This window comes from Chenopodium album, chromosome 13 (assembly GCF_948465745.1).
Source record: "Chenopodium album chromosome 13, dcCheAlbu1.1, whole genome shotgun sequence".
NCBI classification, from domain to species: domain Eukaryota; kingdom Viridiplantae; phylum Streptophyta; class Magnoliopsida; order Caryophyllales; family Amaranthaceae; genus Chenopodium; species Chenopodium album.
Window position 1 is genome coordinate 2,864,372 of NC_137846.1, and position 18,160 is coordinate 2,882,531.

The following is an 18,160-nucleotide window of genomic DNA, read 5'->3' on the forward strand; positions in this document are numbered from 1 at the left end:
TAAAGATTCTCTTGTTGCAAATACGTTATTGTTTATGAATGTATATCTTTTACCATTAATACACTTGATAAGATTTACGAAAACATTTTGGAAGTTATAAAAACAAATGCTAGCAAACTTTATCTTTCAAACTAAGGAAAATTTAACAATTCAATCAACAATTGAACTAATATAAAGCTATAAACAAGTTAATATGAATTGAAATTATTATTTCCAAATCGCTGAAATGTAAACGGGATTGATTCATTTCATAAACATTGCCATCTAAACTTTAAACAATTAACATTGATATTTAGTATTTACAGTTCTACAAAAATTGCCTAGAAAAATGTGAAAAAAAGTATTACAGATTTGCAACTAAAAAAACCAGAGAAAGTAGTTGACATTCACATAACCTTGTGAATGTGATCATTATAATAGTTAATCGCTAAAAAAGTATTTACAGTTCTCCAAAAATATGATTCGATGATTTAACCCTGTGAATGTGATCATTATAATAGTTAATTGCTATTTGCTGCCCAGAACTACTCACTGAATGCGGCCTCATGGACCATTGTTAAAGAGCCTCGATCACTGCGGTCTTTCCATATTTGAAATATCTGGAAAAATGACTTTTTCATGATTTGTAACGGGTAAATGTTACAATCCAGAGGGAATAAGCCTAAAATATCAGCCTCAACTAAAAAGAAACCAAATCATAGGATCAGACCATCTAAGTAACAATAATGGTCTTATTCTTATAGACGGGGAGGTAATACAAACAGTATTTTTTTTTTTTTTTTCTATACAGTATATATTTCGTAAATCAATGACCTAATACAAAAATGTGATTAGTCCCCAAACAAGTAATATGACCAAAAACAATTCTATTAAAGTTTTGAACTATGAGCAAAAACTTCCGCATCAATTTTTCATTAAACATATGATGCGAAAACTGGGGGATGCAACTGTGTGATTAGAAATGGCTGAATCTACTACTTCAACGAAGGAAGCAAACATTCGTAAACTCGTTCCATGCGTGAAGTGATAGTCAATTTGTGGGTAGTTTGAAGGTCTGGCTTCGCCAAATCAATGATATCCTGTCTCAAGCTGCAAACACGTTATTCAGCTGTTAGTCAATAGTATAGTATAAAATACCTTGCATGAAAGGAATTCCCAGTTTCCATCCCTCTCCATCAAGCTGGCAGAGAGCCCTGAACTCCAGGCAGGCAAAGCTCATGATATGACCTGCCATAATATGCCACGCCTGCCATTTCAAGGGATTACTCCATAGCATGGCCCAGGGGCCATCTATCACGCCTCATGCCGTGCCATGCCAAACTCAGAAAATGTGACCCAGGCAAGGACCATCGGTACTGCCAGCTTTACCAGGTAGCCCGTACATGGATGCAACATATTGATTTATGCATGGATGAAAAGATTGAAAACTGAACAGAAAGGAACAAAGTACCAAGGAACTTACCATGACCATTCTCCAGTCATCTTTGCATGTCTCTCTACTGCACGATATAGACGATCTAAAGTATATAACACCAAGCCGAAGCTGTATCGTGCATCTTGTGCCTGCAGAAAAATGCAACGGTCAACTTTTCTATTGCAAACTGAAAAGAACCAAATGAAGCTTGCATGCACCAGCATAGGTATTCATGATAGATACAACCATAAGATGAAAACCAAGAATGGATTCAGAAATTGTTGTGTTAATTATATTGCTCTCTCATACCTCCAAGATTTTTGCTTTATAATGCATCATAACTAGGAAAGTTTCTTTTATTGTGCACATCATGGACTTGAATAAAATTATTCACCAATTTTTTTGTTGTGGGGTTCACCACCTCACAACAATTACAGTGCTTCTTCAGCAAAACTTAGTCTTGGAATGCTGGATAATCCAACAGTAAAGGCACAAACTGATCACCACATTTTCTAAATTTGAATTTATTATCTGAAAATAAAATTCTCTGCCTAAATTTACGTGTTTATAATGCCTTGTACATTTCAATCTCTCTTTTCAATGGGGAAGACTGAATGAGGATTATTGCCTATCAACAAGCCATTAGCTTAAACAGAGCAAAGACCGAATAACACAAAGAAATGACAGACAAAGGGTATAATGCTAAAAACAGAAGAAAGAAGGTACGGAATGGTTAATATAGGGAAGGAAGTCCAATTGAGACATTCTCAAATAAAGCTCCTTTTGTGTTCACTGGCTATTCGCTTCCTTGCATTCATTCATTCGTATTATTAGACACACATAAGCATGCGATATAACCATGTATAATACTGGGGATTCACTACCATATATAGGTGTTCAGTGTCTACACTAGGGCATGTTTATGATACGAGTAGCAATTTGTGTATTAAAGAATTTCCAGTGTATATATGATCAGTACATAAAAGAGGTACAATGTATTTATCATTTTCTAAACAAACACATTTAACTTAGGCATATTACCTCCAAAATATATTGAAGTCATAACTTTCAAAAATAGAAACTCAAACATGCAGTGTGTTTTAAGCCAATTAACTGATGATACCTGTCCCAGTTCCATACAAGACTGATAATGCATGATTTTTTTCTCAATCTCCACAATGAGCAACCTCCTCTGACGACGAGCAAGTCTGCCCCTTCCTTCTGCTCCCTTGTCCTAATATAACACAAGTAAACAGCAAAGAAATTAATCTAGCAGCATGAACACCTAATTAGATATAAAATGGATATAATCAGATCAAGAGTGTCAAAATGGTTCAGCAAACCTACCCAATTAGGTTAAAACATCATAGGTCAATACAAATCATCTAAAGAAGAAATGATTGGTTGTTATGGAAGTAGCCTCTTGAATTAATGATAAATCTCAATGCGTCTTAAGTTAGCATGTAATAGGGACAGTCAAGCATGTATGCAAACCCGATGTAGATAAAGGTGTCAAGGAATAAATTACCTGTGTAACCCAAGAACGCACTAACATGATTGAAAGGAGAAAGAGAGCGAAAGCAGGTAACGCAGCTAAAATGGCAAAGTTGATTTCATTTGCCTTAAGAATCTGGTTCAATTCAAGCATTGCCCTATAAATAGTAGATTGTCAGCGTAACCAAGATTAGTCTCCTTGAGTCCTTGGATTTTAGCAGACCACATGATTGCAAAAATGATTATACTTACGTCTCAATATCTAATTTCAGCTTTTGAACCTGCAAGAAAGCATCAAGTCTCAATTTAGAGCTTTATAATAAAGGTGAAGATGACATCTTTTTTTTCTATAGATATTTCACTAAGATAATACAAATATATAACATTTAACCTGGATGAGCATAGCACGAGGAAGCTCTCCACCAAAAGCGCTTTTTAGGGGATGCACCATCTCCTTCTCATATCTGCATCAGATATCAGCGTCATTATCACTTACAGACAAGAAAAGCCCATCTGAAAATCAAGTACAGATGAGAAATACACATCAACGGGATAAGGCTCTGCAACTACATAACCAATAGTAACCTAATTCTTTATCTAATACGCTGTTAGCCAGATCTACTTCTAGAAAAATAGAGTGATGAAGTGATCTAAGATTCACATAGAACCCATAAAAGAATATCGAAGGTGAGAAAGCAAATCAATAGCTGACGAGAAATAGGCTTGCCAACATCCTCAATAACTGAAAACCACCCAAGCCCCCTACACATAAATCCATCTATCTGTAAACTATACCAAGTTAATGACTATCTGAGGAGTATAATTTGCTTCTGATTTCTTGAATAATGCAGCAATGGCTAAGTCTTGACTCCAAACCAAATGAAAGCAGCTAGCTGATTCTTCGTCCTCAGGCTTTAATTAACCAGTAAATCATTTTTGGTTTAAGTGCAAGCTCTAGACAGCTCAAAATGCCCTTCCTCTCAGTTTATGCACTGACCATTGATTTATTTCAACTCAGAAGAAATGCAGTCTTACTTTAGTTTTTAGAGCAGAGATGTATCCACTATAAAATCCTCATTTCATCCAAATCAGGTACATCAGTAACGAAGAATAAGGATTGTTTCTGCCTATCGATTTTCATTGCTAAAAAAATTACTGATTCATTTGAATTGTCTTAGGGACTCAGTTCAAAAGTTCAAAAATACAATTGCAATTTTAACAATGGAAAAATGTACCTCTCCATAACTATCTGAAGAAGCTCTAGATCTGTAGCATTCTTTGGGAAATTCTGGCCATTTGCCTGCTCACAGAAAGCCACCAACATTCTGTTCACCAAAAAAAAAAAAAAAAAAAAAAAAACCAAGGCATGAAAGAAACCAAACCAGCTAGTAAAGAGAGAATTTAGAAAGATAGCACCGTTAAACAGACAATAAGGAATTCAATTTCTAACCAGAAATGTGCATACTTTATGCTTTGACAACTAAGTGAATAAAAATTTGATTTGCAAAAGATTCTCATATAAAATTTCATAAAAGCACAAGTAAAATTCAAGGGAAGATCTTGAAGAATCAATCAATCAATCAATCAATCAATCAAAGCCTTAATCCCAAAAGTGGGGTCGGCTAACATGAACCAAATTTGATTATTCCGTGTAGTCATCAACATAAATCTTTCTCCTCCATCCCTTACGATCCAAAACTTCATCCTCACGTAAATCCATGCACTTCATATCCTTCCTCACTCCTTCCAACCAAGTCATTTTTGGTCTCCCTCTTCCTCGTTTAATCCCTCCATGGTCCCACTCTTCCACTCTTCGCACTGGTTCACCCTCGGGTCTCCGTCTTACATGTCCAAACCAACGCAGACGATTTTCCCTTAATTTATTTGCAATGCCTGCCACACCCACTTTCTTGCGAATAACCTCATTTCTGATTCTATCTCTTAAAGTGTTTCCACACATCCACCTTAACATGCGCATTTCCGTAACCTCCATCTTTTTAATATGCTCTTTCTTAGAAGCCCAACATTCTGTACCATAGAGCAACACTGGTCTTACGGCAGTCCTGTAGAATTTTCCCTACAACTGTAAGGGAATGCTGCGGTCGCATAACACTCCCGTGGCCGCTCTCCATTTAAGCCACCCTGACATAATTCTGTGGGCCACGTCTTGATCAATGTCACCATTCTTGTGGATGATCGACCCAAGATACTTAAAACATTCACTCATGGTCAAATCCTTTCCATCCAAACTCACCACTTCATTGCTTGTCCCCCTCTGAGTGCCAAAACGACATACCAAATATTCAGTCTTACTCCGACTTAGCTTAAACCCTCTAGATTCCAACCTTTGCCTCCATTGCTCCAACTTGGCATTAACCCCATCCCTAGTCTCATCCACCAAAACGATATCACCCGCGAACAACATACACCATGGGACCTTATCTTGAATTGGTCTAGTTACTTCATCTAAAACCGTTGCAAAAAGAAAAGGGCTTAATGCAGACCCTTGATGCAATCCGATTGTAATAGGGAAATCTTTTATCAACCCTCCACATGTCCTCACATTTGTTGACACCTCCCGATACATATCCTTAACTAGGTCCACATACCTTCGTGGGATACCTTTCTTCACCAAATAGAATGCAAGTCATATATACCTGGTTCAACGTTTTATAAGCCACTACAGCTTTCTAAAACAGGTAAAATAGTCCCTTCATAGATCAAGTGTAACAATTCATTCGCCAACAAATTTGTCCAACATCACCTATAAAGGCTAAGATGAGTGGTTACTAATTAAGCGGTTAAATACCTCACATCCTGTAGAATTTAGATTAATGAGCAATGTAATACACAGAATCAATGTGGAGTGGATGAATTGGAGAACTGCTTAGGAGTCTTATGTAACAGGATTACTCAGAACCATTCAAAAATTCATAGATCTGATGCATAATGGACATTACGAGGGCCTGGTTCCAATTCCAATTAAATAGCAATCTCATAAAGTGACTAGAAATTAAATTCCAATCTTTAGCATCTTGTCATCTGTGAAACAATAAGTTTAAAAAAAAATAAACCAAAAAATTGTCAAAAAAAAAAAGACCTTTATATACCAAAAAAATTCTGAGATAGCATCTTTCATTTGGGTGATTAAGTACCTTTGACAATTTTTTATTAGCATTAGCACCTTGTCGTCAGAAACTGGCCAAAAAGTCATATATCTGGTTCTCAAGAAAAATATTTTTTTTAAAAAAGTAGTAGGTTGACTCATTTGCTTGTGGGTGATTTTGCTTGACAATGACAGAATTTTTTAAGTTGGTATTTAAGAAAAAACGGAGGAAGATTAGAAGATGATATATACATAAAGGATCATTTCTGTAAAAAAAAAAAAAAATGGTAACAAAACCTGCAAAGTCTATGGCATGATACAGAACATGATCATATCTAAGGAATAAAAGTTTTAGATTAAATCTCTTGTACTTGAGAGTTGAGTCAAGAAACTTTACCTATGCAGCGAATTAGCGGTTAATTGCACTTCTTCTGAATCCATTACCCCTCTATGTCTCTTTCTGAACGTCTCAAAAAGTTCATCCCTAATTGACATAAGCTGTCAAAACAATGAGGTAATTTAAGTTGAATATTTAAGATTTACAGGAGACAAAACACTCAACGTAATTATTTAAGAAGATGATGAGTTTGCCATCAAACGAAAAAAGATATGGAAAGACAGAAATGAAAACAATAAGTTATCCATACACTCAAAGGTTCACTAGGAATATTATTAATTCAATTCAGCTATGCCTACAACAACTGCAGAACTTCACAATTATATATACTGCAAGAGATGACACCTTCAAACATTACATGGCATGCCATTTCTGAAGCACTACACCTCCACAACTTCACACAACAGAATACAAACTCATTTACATCATGGGGAATGATGCTTTGAGAAATATATGAAGTATCATCTTTAGTTGTACTCTCCCAATGCCTACTGTCCCAGACAGATATGGCTAAGGCCCTATTCTTTTCACTGATTGTTACATACTGAAATTAATTAACAGAATTTTTCTATAAGTGTTTTTTTTTTTTTTTTTTTTTGGGTTGTATGAGGCTTACTAATTACTACTCCGTACTAAATAAAAAAGATTTTTATTTTTACCGACTTAACCTTAGTACATATTTACATGCATTTTCAAGTTGAAAAATATCGGCGCAAGAGAAACCACATCTTGAAGTATTAATATTCTCAGACTCTCAGAGTACCATTTGCATCTTGTAAGCAGTATAACCTCTTGTTTCCAAACATAGATTTATGACCAAATCCCAATCAAAACAACACAGTCAGCTAGAAGAAAATCACCATCAGAGTCATACCGGTTGCTCCACATGCTCAGTCCAGAAGCTTATTGTTGATTCTTTTGCTTCACGAATCCAGTTATCAATGTCAGGACTACCAACCAGTCTACTATGACGTACAATCCACAGCGAACAAACAGAGAGGCCAACTGCCCCGCATGTATACCGGATCCAGTACCGAGTCATTTTCCTGGGCTTCCGATGCCTAGCAATCTGAGAGAACCAAAAAAAAATGAAGGCACAGCCATACAATCAGAAAAACACCTCATTAGCTTACTACAAATTTATAAATAGATGCTATTCAAAAAAAAAAAAAAAAAAAAAAAAAAAAAAAAAATTATAAATAGATTACATTGGCTGCAAAGTTTTTTTTCAAGATTAATTCCATAAGCAAGCTTAACATCATGCAAGTGCACATAGTTCATAATTACTCCCTCAGTCCAATTTTGTTTGGCCCATTGGGGCTATAGTTACGTATTAATACTTCCATTCTTTTTTAATTGACACATTATAACTTTTGACACTATTCACAAACTTTACTTTGACTAGCCTTTGTGATTTATCAATAAGGACAAACATAGTCAAGTGGGATCTTGTTAGAATCGTCTCAATGTGTATTTTCAAAAAATCAACTCTTTAAATTTTTTACTTTTGATATTATAGATTTCAACAGTTGAATTTATGCATTGTATAACACGATAAAAGAATCGGGAAATGATTGAAGTATTTGGCTGGGTGGAGCTGATGAAAGAAAATATAGGTCGGATCGATTGCAGTAAATGTAAAACACAAAGAGCAAAATTTTGGTGTGGACCACTGGACCCTCGTGAACACTAGTAGTATGGGACAACTCAAAAAAAAGAAATTGGGTCCATCTTAAAGAGACAGAGTGAGCATACACTAGAATCTGCCATGCACTGCTCAAGGGAACCATAGTACATGAAGAGCATCAGGCATCAATTTTACAAACAAGACTTTTTGAAATACACCATGCAAAAGAGACAACGAAAAAAAAAACACTTCCTCCATTCCCTTAATATTGCAACATGGGGGGAAGACACGGATTTTAAAAAGAGGAGAAAGATAGAGAGGAATAAAGATAGGACCCATGTGATGAGGAGAGAGATTGAGAGAAAGCATGTTCAAATAGGGAAATGTTGCAATACGAGTTTAGACAGTGTGAAATGATAGACCTAAGCACATGAAAAGAGAAACTCTAGAAAACAACATAAATTGCCTTACAATGAGAGAGAGATATGAGTCGAGCTTCTGGAGGTTCTGATAAATTATATCAATTGCACCTCGAATTTCATCATCCGTCCACTGTGACTGCACTTCAGTCATTCTGTTGAATACGAGTTCATATGAGTTATTCTCCCCAGCAAATGAATCTATCTGTATAATTTTGCAAAGAGAGAACAAGCGAGATTCAGAACTACAATAAAAAGACAATTCAAAAGTTCTTTACAAAAAAATATACTGCTAAAAAGAAATGGAAGAAGAACAAACAAAAATATATACCTGGGACAAAGAATTATGCAATTGAGCAATGGAATTCTCAAGATTTGAAAATAATCCATTGATAGTGATCAATAATGATGGCAATGCCTTTTGAGGATCAGCCACCAGGTCTTCTCCTTGTTTATCAATTGCCATATACACCTGAATGAGATTCATGATAACTTGGATATAGGTCAAAAATATTAAAATATAGAAACATACAGCGCAAACTTTCATTTTTAGAATCAATAAACCAAGAGCATGAATATAGTCGACAGTCTGCCTCTCCATTCTCAGAAACATGTACTTCATGCAAGCTCTAAGGCCTTTAACCACAAGGTCCCAGACTTGTACTTCATGACACACACTTAAACATGTAATTCATGTAAGCTCTGTCCCATACATGTACTTCATGCAACCTCTAACTGCACAACTCCTTTTCTTGACAGAGAAAAGTTGCATCTGGGCCTCCAATAATTTACATGTGTGTTGTGGACTTGTAGTTGTATGTAATCTCTAAGATAAGTAGCAATTAGAGAGAGGTAGAAACAGGAGGCAGAGGAAACATTGCATTAACTTTGGTCTGTCAAAATCATAGGCCGACAGATTGTCAGATATGCATTTTTAAACAAGGTATTGAGTAACAACAGTATATTGTTCAAAACAGAAAGGTACTTCACCATACCATCCTAAGTACCAGAAAAAATAAATCTTATATATGTAATTTAAATGATTTTGTATTAGACACTAAATATATTAGTGTCTAGTGCTATAAAGGATTCTCCCACACCCAAGCCACAAGTACTAAATAGGATGCAAAAGTGCCACTGTATATGCCCTTCTCAAATAAGGGCAGATATCACTTAGCCTCATTCAGGGGTAAAATACACAAGAAAATATATTAAGCAAGACATAGGTGCTTCTCTGCCAAACAGGTCCCACTTCTAGAAGCAACAACAAAATAGCATTCAAAAGAAGCTAGGAACCTAACATTAATCTATATCAGCACACACATATCAGATGCCTTCCACATTAATCATTCCCAAAATTCTAGCGGTTCCAATACTACTCGGCATGAGCGGAAATTTATCAGATTTTGAACAAAGCAAGCAAGGGTGAAAAAAGTGAACAAACCTGTGACAAGAACACAGCAAGTGCACATCGTATGCTATCCAACACAGATACTCTATCGGATATAAAACCAGATGCAGAATGGCAAAGTGTTTGAAACGAAGAATCTTCGGCAATGAAATTCCGCACAAATTCAACACTTTCACCAATCAAAGCCCGCGGCCCTCTCTCAAACATCATAAAATAGGCCTTCTGAGCATTAGACCCCTGTACAAAAAAACACTAATCATTGGAATCTAATCTTTTGCCATTAAAAACCAGACAAAATGACACTACAAACACACCATTGACATTCTGAGGAACATAGAAAACAGAAATTCATGTAACAACTAACAACCTCTGCTTTAGCCTGCCAATATTGCAAATTCTTCTGAACATTGTGCATATTTGATAATATATGCTCGAAAACATCTTCCAAAACATCATAAATTCTAGATGCTTCTGTTAGTATCCTGCATTACCACAAAATATAATCATCATTCATCAACATAAAACAAACACGCTATAGTAACGACTTACGAGCATATTATTTCAATTGTTAGTAGCTTCTCGAGCTTCAAACATCATTTAATCAAATCAATATCCTCCAAAAACATTGAAATATACAGTCACAACATTTAGCAAACCTCAACTTCCAACAGAAAATGTTGCACTATCGTCTCCCACTCAAATATCATCTTAATTTGTAAAGAATCTCAATCTCATAACAATTCTCAGTAATCCTAGCTCAAATTCCTACTCCTTAGACAAAATTAAACAATCTACATAATCACACTAAAATTACCAGAAAAATCCTTGGTTTTCTACAACAAAATCAACAGAAACATTTAATTATAAAAAAATTGCAAAAAAAACTCGCAGTAATCTAGCTCAAATCAAGTAATCAAACAGACAAAATTAAGTTCAATTCAGCATAATCTGAGTTCAATATAGAGAAAATTACAGTGAAGAATGAACCGATTTGGACGGAAGAGGAAGAGGCAAACACAACTTCTGGCGACGAGACCTAGCACGACCGAATTGACGACAAAAACTGGAAAGTTTACCGATAAAAGGAGAATTGGAGAATCGAGACCAAAGATAGTTGGAGTAGAGCAAAGTTAGGGTTCTGAAATTCTTGGATTGATCATTCTCTTGCGAAGGTGATGCAATTTCCATGGAATTTCTCTCTCCCCCAGATTCGGAGTTCATGGCTTTGTTTTGGCGCCGTTGACGATTACAACCGCCTCGCCGGAGTAGTTCTCAACTTGTAATTTAACTACAAACTACGAGTAGAATATTGCGCTCCAAGCCATCATTTCATTCATTTGTATTTCATTTTTGTTTTGCTGGGCTGAGCCTGTTGTAAGCTTGACACTAACCAGCCCGTAAGTATCGTTTTTGGGTATCGATTCGAGTGAAAGAGCCCATAGACACAAGGTACGAGTTAAATCGGGTTAATTTAGGTCGGATTACTACCGTTCACTTGAGATAGAGTATATTACTATCTAGGTCAGGTTGATAACGGCTTGTATTAGCTAAACTTAAGTCTTGAGTCTGGTGAATTGGATCGATAGTTAGATAAATAGATATTTAGGTTCATAATTTCATATTTAATTGGATTTCCTTGTTACAAGATTGGTCATCAAAATTCTGGGTCAAACTGGTGTACTCGTTAATTTCAAGTTAGATTTAGTTAATTTAATGAACTCGTATTCTCATTTGAATCAAAGGAGGTCATGGTCAATTTTGTGTAGATGAGCAACTAAGAAGGCAAGTAGATTTGTAGTCTTGTAGAAGCATAACATTTAATATCGTATAAATCTTTGTGTAAAAAGTTTGTAATGATGCTATTACAACATTATGTTAGATAATTAGTCTAAACACCTTAAACCTATTTCAACACCTACACAAAAAGTACAATATACCTCATTTATGTATTCAAAATCAAAAAAGTAAATATAATAATCAAGATTCAATCTTAAATTTTAATTACAATTTTTTTTGTAACAATCAACTAAAACTTTTCTTTTATCCCACATAGTTTACACAATTATATGAGCACTATAATTCTCAATGATATCTTCCACTCCGTTGGATCTCCACACTAGAATCTCATTCCAGTTTACTAACAAACTCCATCATGGTTGTTTGAGAGGCACCACCCACAAATTACTCTAAACAAAATTTTAATGATTTAGTTCAATCGAATTCAATAGCTATGGAAATCATCATTTAAGATAGTACCAACAACCTTTAAAACACATATATTTTTAATATTGGTAACACTAAGAGCTTATTTGGTTGACAAAATAAAATAAAATAAAAAGTGAAAAATCATGGAACTTTTATTTTTTTTGAAAAATCATGGAAATTGACAAATTGAAAACTTTGGTTGACACAAAAAAAAAAATGGAGGAAGTAAATCATGGGAATTTCAACTTCCCACAAAACATAGGTAGTTAAATTACCTATGTTCTCATGGTCAATCAAAATTCATGGGAATTCAACTTCCCATTGTCATAACCAAAAAACTTTGTGAAATTCTTAAGAATTTTATGAGGGAAATAACTTTCCATAAAATACAACTTCCGACGGGAATCTATTTTCCGTGTCAACCAAATAAGGCCTAAAAAATTTCATTGATGAAGCATTGCTCTCCACAAGGACTTTCTTCTAAGGACTGTACAAGACAAAAACATCTATATTTAACAACAACGTCGTGTCTATCGGCTTAATTAAATGAGACGAAATTGATCGTACTATTGTAGGCATGCGTCTTCTTCTCAACCATATGGAGGAGGCCCCCATTGATCAGCCTGATTTACTAAAATTTGTCAATCAGCCTTGGTTGTGGGCCATCATGAGTGATAAAAATTAATTTAATAATGTTTGGCAGATTAGCTGAGTTGGCAAACAAGACGGACGTAAGTAAAGAGTTAGTAACGTCGCTGTTATCCCAATGTTAGTAAAAAAGAAAAAAAAAATCCTAGAAAAAAATAACTGGGGAATTCTTCTGTAGATCTGTCGTCCTCGTAGTTCTCTTCCAGCACTACTCTCTCGGAGGCTGGAACAACACCAACACCTACACCTACAGAGCCGATCTCATGCGTTCCCTCAGTTGAAGTTGCTTCGCCATTTGTTTGATCAGTTAGAAGGTAAGTGAATTCGTTCAAACTCTGAGTTCAAATCAATAAAGTTACTCCTTCTTTTGTTGTGTCGAAATTGAAATCGACTTTTTCACAAATTGTCTAATAATTATGTTAGTATGTGGTTGATTTGACAATTTGATGGTAAAATTGTCAAAATTATTCATACTGTTATGATTTTTATCGTGTTTTTGTTCTACTTAGGTATTATTGATTTTCTGAATCTGTGGCGGACTATTGGTTGTTTCATATATTTGTCTTGATTTGTAGATTTTGCAGTGATCCGGTGTTATGGTTTTTGTTATTTGAACTATTTGTATACTGGTATTTGAAGTGACTGTTATTTGAATTGTTTGGTTATTTTCCCTTATTCAAATTGATGGTTATCTGAATTGATTGAATAATTGATTGATGGTTATTCTATTGATATATTGTTGTGCTGTTCTTGTTTTGTTCATAAATTCAAATATGGCTGTCTATGAAAACAGGAAAACCTCATGGAACAAACAAATATTATTCCAAGTTTGGAAGAGACAGGGGACGATACTCTGACTAATCCTAGTTCAGATTGTCCTCTGGCTCCTTCCTTGGTTGGTGAGGCTGGTCCTTCTCAAGAGGAGAGTATTGCTCCTATGGTATTTGAGGCAGGTCCTTCTCTGGAATGTGTTCCTAGTTGTATGATGACTCCAACGAAGACAATACAGACCGTTGAAACTATTGTGTCAACTAATAAGGTATCAATTTATTCTAAGGTTGAAACACCTAAAGTAGGCATGGTATTTAAATCAATGGAAGATGTTGAATCCTACTACAAACAATATGCCGAGCAAAAAGGTTTTGGGGTCACTAGGGCTCAAGGATACAATTCGAAGAAAGATAAGCAGAGGCGGGGGACAACATGGAGGTGTGAATGTTGGGGTCATCCTGACATGAGAGCTAGAAGGGAGGAGAAGAAACGTGCCAAGGCTATGGATGTGAGTGGTACAGGTGGGACAGTTGATGGTGTTATCGGTGATGATGAACTTGCGCGTGGGAAGAGGATTTCAAAGAAATGTGATTGTGCAGCCAAGTTATATGCTAGTGTGAATCCTGAGGGCCTTTGGGTGTTGAGAAAGGCTGTAGTTGAGCATAACCACTACGTGTCTCCTAGTAAAGCAAAGTTAGTCAAAGAATACCGTATGAAGCATTACACCACCAATGTGAAAAAGAAGTTGATCGACTATTTTGAAGAGGGAGTTAAGGTTTCTCAGATTCACGGTTGCCTTGGAATGGATAAGGATGATGAAGAGAACATGCCTACAGTCAAGGATCTACAACACGAGATCTACAAAGAGAGGAAGGCGAGGTTGCAGCTAGCGGGTGGTGATTCAGCTGCGATGATGGAGTATTTTGTGAAGATGCAAGCTGATAATTCCAATTTTTATCACACACACCGACTCGATGCGGACGGACGCATGAAAGATGTCATGTGGGTAGATGCTCGTAGTAGGGCAACGTATGAGTACTTCGGAGATGTAGTGTGCTTGGATGCCACGTATCTCACTAATGAGTACGAGTTGCCTTTCATCAATGTTGTAGGGGTGAATCACCACGGTCAATCAATTCTACTTGGGTGTGCCTTGGTTTCACATGAAGACACGAACACGTATGCTTGGTTCATTCGACAATGGCTGGCTTGCATGGGTAATAAGCCACCAGATGCAATTCTCACCGATCAAGCTGCTGCTATACGCAAAGGATTGCAACTGGAGATGCCTACTGCTCGTCACCGATGGTGCATTTGGCATATCATGCGAAAAATACCAGAAAAGCTAAGCAAGTGTGAGGGGTAAGCAACACACTTTTATCTTTATGGACTGATATTACTGTCACAAATAACTTTATTTGTTTAAGGTTATCTGCCTCCCCCTTGTTTCCTTATAAATTACCTTATGTGTTCTTGTTTACATGTGGGAGTGGTATTGGACTTGTTTTATACTGCACTATGGTTTGAATTATTATAAACCTGCTAGTGTATTTAATAATTTATATGTATAAATTTCTGGAACTTTGGGACAGTTGAATATATTCCCCTGACAGTTGTGGTATGTTAGCGATGCTCTGTAATGGTGGAAAAGGTATTTGAAGTTACATTAAAACCTGGTTTTCTGCTATTTGAACATATGATTCCCAGACCTGTTTTTTTTTTTTATTTTTTATGGACACTTGTTTGATATCATGTTTTCGACATTGGCTAGCTCGATTGTGAGGGAAGCCACCCGTATATGTCTGTTGAAAATTAGTTCATATGGTTTTCTGTAATGTAAGCATGTGATTGACCAATTAATGTAGAAACTGACTGTTAAAGTACAAACCCCTTTTTGGTATGGTGGTTATCACTATGCATTGTTTTCTCTGTGTATTTATAATACTTATTCGGTTAGAACTCTGATCTAATTTCCTAAACCTGGTTCATGGATGCATTCTACAGTTATGCCAAGTTCAAAAGTCCTTTGAAGGCTATAGTCTATGAGAGTTTTACAATAGAGGAATTCGAGAGTCGATGGAACACCCTGATTGAATTACACAAGCTTGAGGAAAATCCATGGTTAACTAACCTTTTCGAAGAGAGGCATATGTGGGTTCCTTGCTTCATGAAAGAGCATTTTTGGGCCGGAATGAAGACAACACAACGTGTTGAAAGTATAAATAGCTTTTTTGACGGCTTTGTAAATCGGAGCACGATGATGTTCGAGTTCCCAATCAAATACACAAGGGCCATGACTAAGAGGGTAAAGGATGAAACCAATGCCGATGCTAGGTGTTCGAAGTACTTACGCCGCCTAGTTAGTGGGTTCAAGGTGGAGGAGTTTTTCCAGAAAATTTATACGGACGCCAAGTTTCAAGAGATTCAAATTGAGTGCTCACGAATGATGTATGTTAATCAAAGGGGTGAGCGCATGGTTGAAGATAATGTTGTTGAGTACACGTTGGAGGACAGGGTTTGGATAATCTCAGAAGGAAGCGGTGAGGAAAAACTTACTGAACGGCGGAGGTACTACCGTGTGACTTTCAACGCAATCACAAAGGAAGTCATTTGTGAGTGCAGGAAATTTGAAACATTTGGTATCCTTTGCAAGCATAGCATCCGTGTTCTAGACCAGAACCGTGTGAATGAGATTCCACAAAAATATGTACTGGATCGTTGGCGAAAGGATGTTGTTCGAAAACACACACGTGTGAAGGTGCCATACTACGACCCCACTGAAACTATACAGGTTAAACAGTTCAACAAAATGATGAGCCTTTTTGAGAGCGTTTGTGAAGAAGCTTCCACAGCTGATGAGGCAACTGTTAACCTGGTTTTAACCAGGTTGAATCAGCTATCTACTGATGTTAGACAGAGCAAGCTTGATTTCCAGAAAAACCAACTTCCTCCACCGAGTATGCCCAATAATGCAAACATATCCCCATCAGGGATAGGATCAAACAATCCGGAGATCAATCCAACAACAATAACTAAGCCCCCTAAGACCGGAAGCCAGAACCAGAAAAATGGAAGTATCAAGGATCCAAAAAGCCGGAAAAGACCCCGTGGACGACCTAAGGCGACTAGGTACAAAACATTAGCTGAAATGGGATATAAGCAGCCGAAGAATACAGTCCCCCCTGGGCCTCAAAAGAATTCGGTCAGTGGTCATAAATTTCTGGTTATTGCATTTACAGTTATTTAGTGTTGTAGCCAAGGAGATTGCAGTAACAACAGTTGAAATACTTGTCAATTACTTCTGTGCAGGTTAAGCGCAAATTGCCAATGTCCGATGATAACCCAACCCCTGAAGACTGGTGCGTTGATCTCTCTGCAGATGTAGACCTCCTCGACAGGAATGGTGTTGGATGTTCTTCAATGTCTCAATTGATTTGATATTTGCTGTATCTGTACTGATAAACAAACCCCTGATCAGTTATGTTGTTAGTAGCGTTCCCCGACCCTACTAGTTTAATCGCTACTACTTGCGGGGGATGTATGGTCTATGCAGTAAGTGTTATTAGAGACTGTAGTCGTTATCATTTGATTGTACTTGTTATCAGAACCTTAATTAATGTAATTTTCACTGAGCTTATTTCTGTTGTTGACTTTAAGCGTTACTGAAATGGTTGTGTTTTTTTGAATTTCTTGTTTTGAAGGTTAACGCTATTGGATAAGCTATGCCTTTCTTGTTGTAGGTTATGTATACTATAGTTGCATTGATGTTTAATTCCTGGGTGATTTTGGGCGTTTAACTAACTCATACGCATTTGAGATGTAGTTTCTCGTCAGTTATAGTCATTTAACTAAATCAAGGCTGATCAATGGGGGCCTCCTTTTTTTTTAATTAAAGAAGAGTAATCATGCAGGACACAATACTCAATTAGCTTTACCAATTACTGAATGATAGTTCAATTTGCAATTCTAAGATGATTTAACTTAATCACATGTACTCTATGTATCTAAATTTTTTTAGGGTCTTTTTTTTTGGGCCCGAGCCCAACAACAAGTCAAATAGCTTTACCAACAACAACAACATATTCTTAAATTGCGAGTTTAGTCCACAAGTCAAGGTTTTTTCCTTTTTGGGCCAACCTGAATACTGTCCACTACAATTTAGTAATGGTGTCGTAATGCGGATAGTATCCGAACTTCAAAATCGGATTGACTCGGATTGAGTTGTTATAGGAATTCGAATTTTCAGATTGGAGCGGATTTACCCTAATTAATGGATCCAATCCAAACCGAAAGCTTACTATTACGTAAAATAAATTATAGAGACTTTGTATTAATTAATTAATGAGCTGACGTTGAATGATTTATTTTACTCAGTATTTTAAACACTTTTATTTGTATTACATATTTTTTTAAAATAATTTTATTAGGGGCTACAAAATTATGTGTTATAATCGGATATTCGGATCGGATCCAAATAACCGATTTTAATTTTTGATTTGATCGGATTGGATAATGATAGAAATTTGGATCGGATTGGATTTTGGATAAAATTGTAAACCGAACTAAATTTCTAATTGGATCGGATGATTTGGACTAACTTTACTGCATTGGGCCTAAGTTTGAATTCAGTTCAAATTCTTTTAAGAATATCATATAGACCTACACCTA

General features: G+C 36.2%; 2 protein-coding genes across 2 annotated transcripts; one reads left to right on the forward strand and one right to left on the reverse strand.

Moving 5' to 3' along the window:
• Window positions 1–658: 658 nt before the first annotated feature.
• Window positions 659–11,174, reverse strand: LOC145574242 (protein DGS1, mitochondrial-like). Its single transcript, XM_081631989.1, has 14 exons — window positions 10,842–11,174; window positions 10,236–10,350; window positions 9,902–10,105; window positions 8,789–8,929; window positions 8,510–8,662; window positions 7,286–7,480; window positions 6,412–6,512; window positions 4,144–4,233; window positions 3,300–3,372; window positions 3,161–3,189; window positions 2,943–3,066; window positions 2,538–2,648; window positions 1,463–1,563; window positions 659–1,089 (listed from the first exon to the last, which is right to left on the reverse strand). Exons 1-14 carry the CDS (start codon window positions 11,087–11,089, stop codon window positions 975–977), a joined length of 1,800 nt encoding a protein of 599 aa, XP_081488115.1. The 5' UTR covers window positions 11,090–11,174; the 3' UTR covers window positions 659–974.
• Window positions 11,175–12,870: 1,696 nt separating this feature from the next.
• LOC145575948 (protein FAR1-RELATED SEQUENCE 6-like) lies at window positions 12,871–17,115 on the forward strand. Its single transcript, XM_081633735.1, has 4 exons — window positions 12,871–13,035; window positions 13,515–14,854; window positions 15,497–16,694; window positions 16,802–17,115. Exons 2-4 carry the CDS (start codon window positions 13,524–13,526, stop codon window positions 16,928–16,930), a joined length of 2,658 nt encoding a protein of 885 aa, XP_081489861.1. The 5' UTR covers window positions 12,871–13,035; window positions 13,515–13,523; the 3' UTR covers window positions 16,931–17,115.
• The last annotated feature ends 1,045 nt before the right edge of the window (window positions 17,116–18,160 follow it).

Bases quoted from the DNA above. Each gene is read 5' to 3' on its own strand.
- LOC145574242 (XM_081631989.1), bottom strand. From the start codon at position 11,089: ATGAACTCCGAATCTGGGGGAGAGAGAAATTCCATGGAAATTGCATCA. The intron at 6,513-7,285 runs GTATGACTCTGA...TTGTTTTGACAG, and splicing joins CTGAGCATGTGGAGCAACCG to CTTATGTCAATTAGGGATGA. The intron at 3,373-4,143 runs GTACATTTTTCC...TATCTGATGCAG, and splicing joins CTTCAGATAGTTATGGAGAG to ATATGAGAAGGAGATGGTGC.
- LOC145575948 (XM_081633735.1), top strand. From the start codon at position 13,524: ATGGAACAAACAAATATTATTCCAAGTTTGGAAGAGACAGGGGACGAT. The intron at 14,855-15,496 runs GTAAGCAACACA...TGCATTCTACAG, and splicing joins AAGCTAAGCAAGTGTGAGGG to TTATGCCAAGTTCAAAAGTC. The intron at 16,695-16,801 runs GTCAGTGGTCAT...ACTTCTGTGCAG, and splicing joins CTGGGCCTCAAAAGAATTCG to GTTAAGCGCAAATTGCCAAT.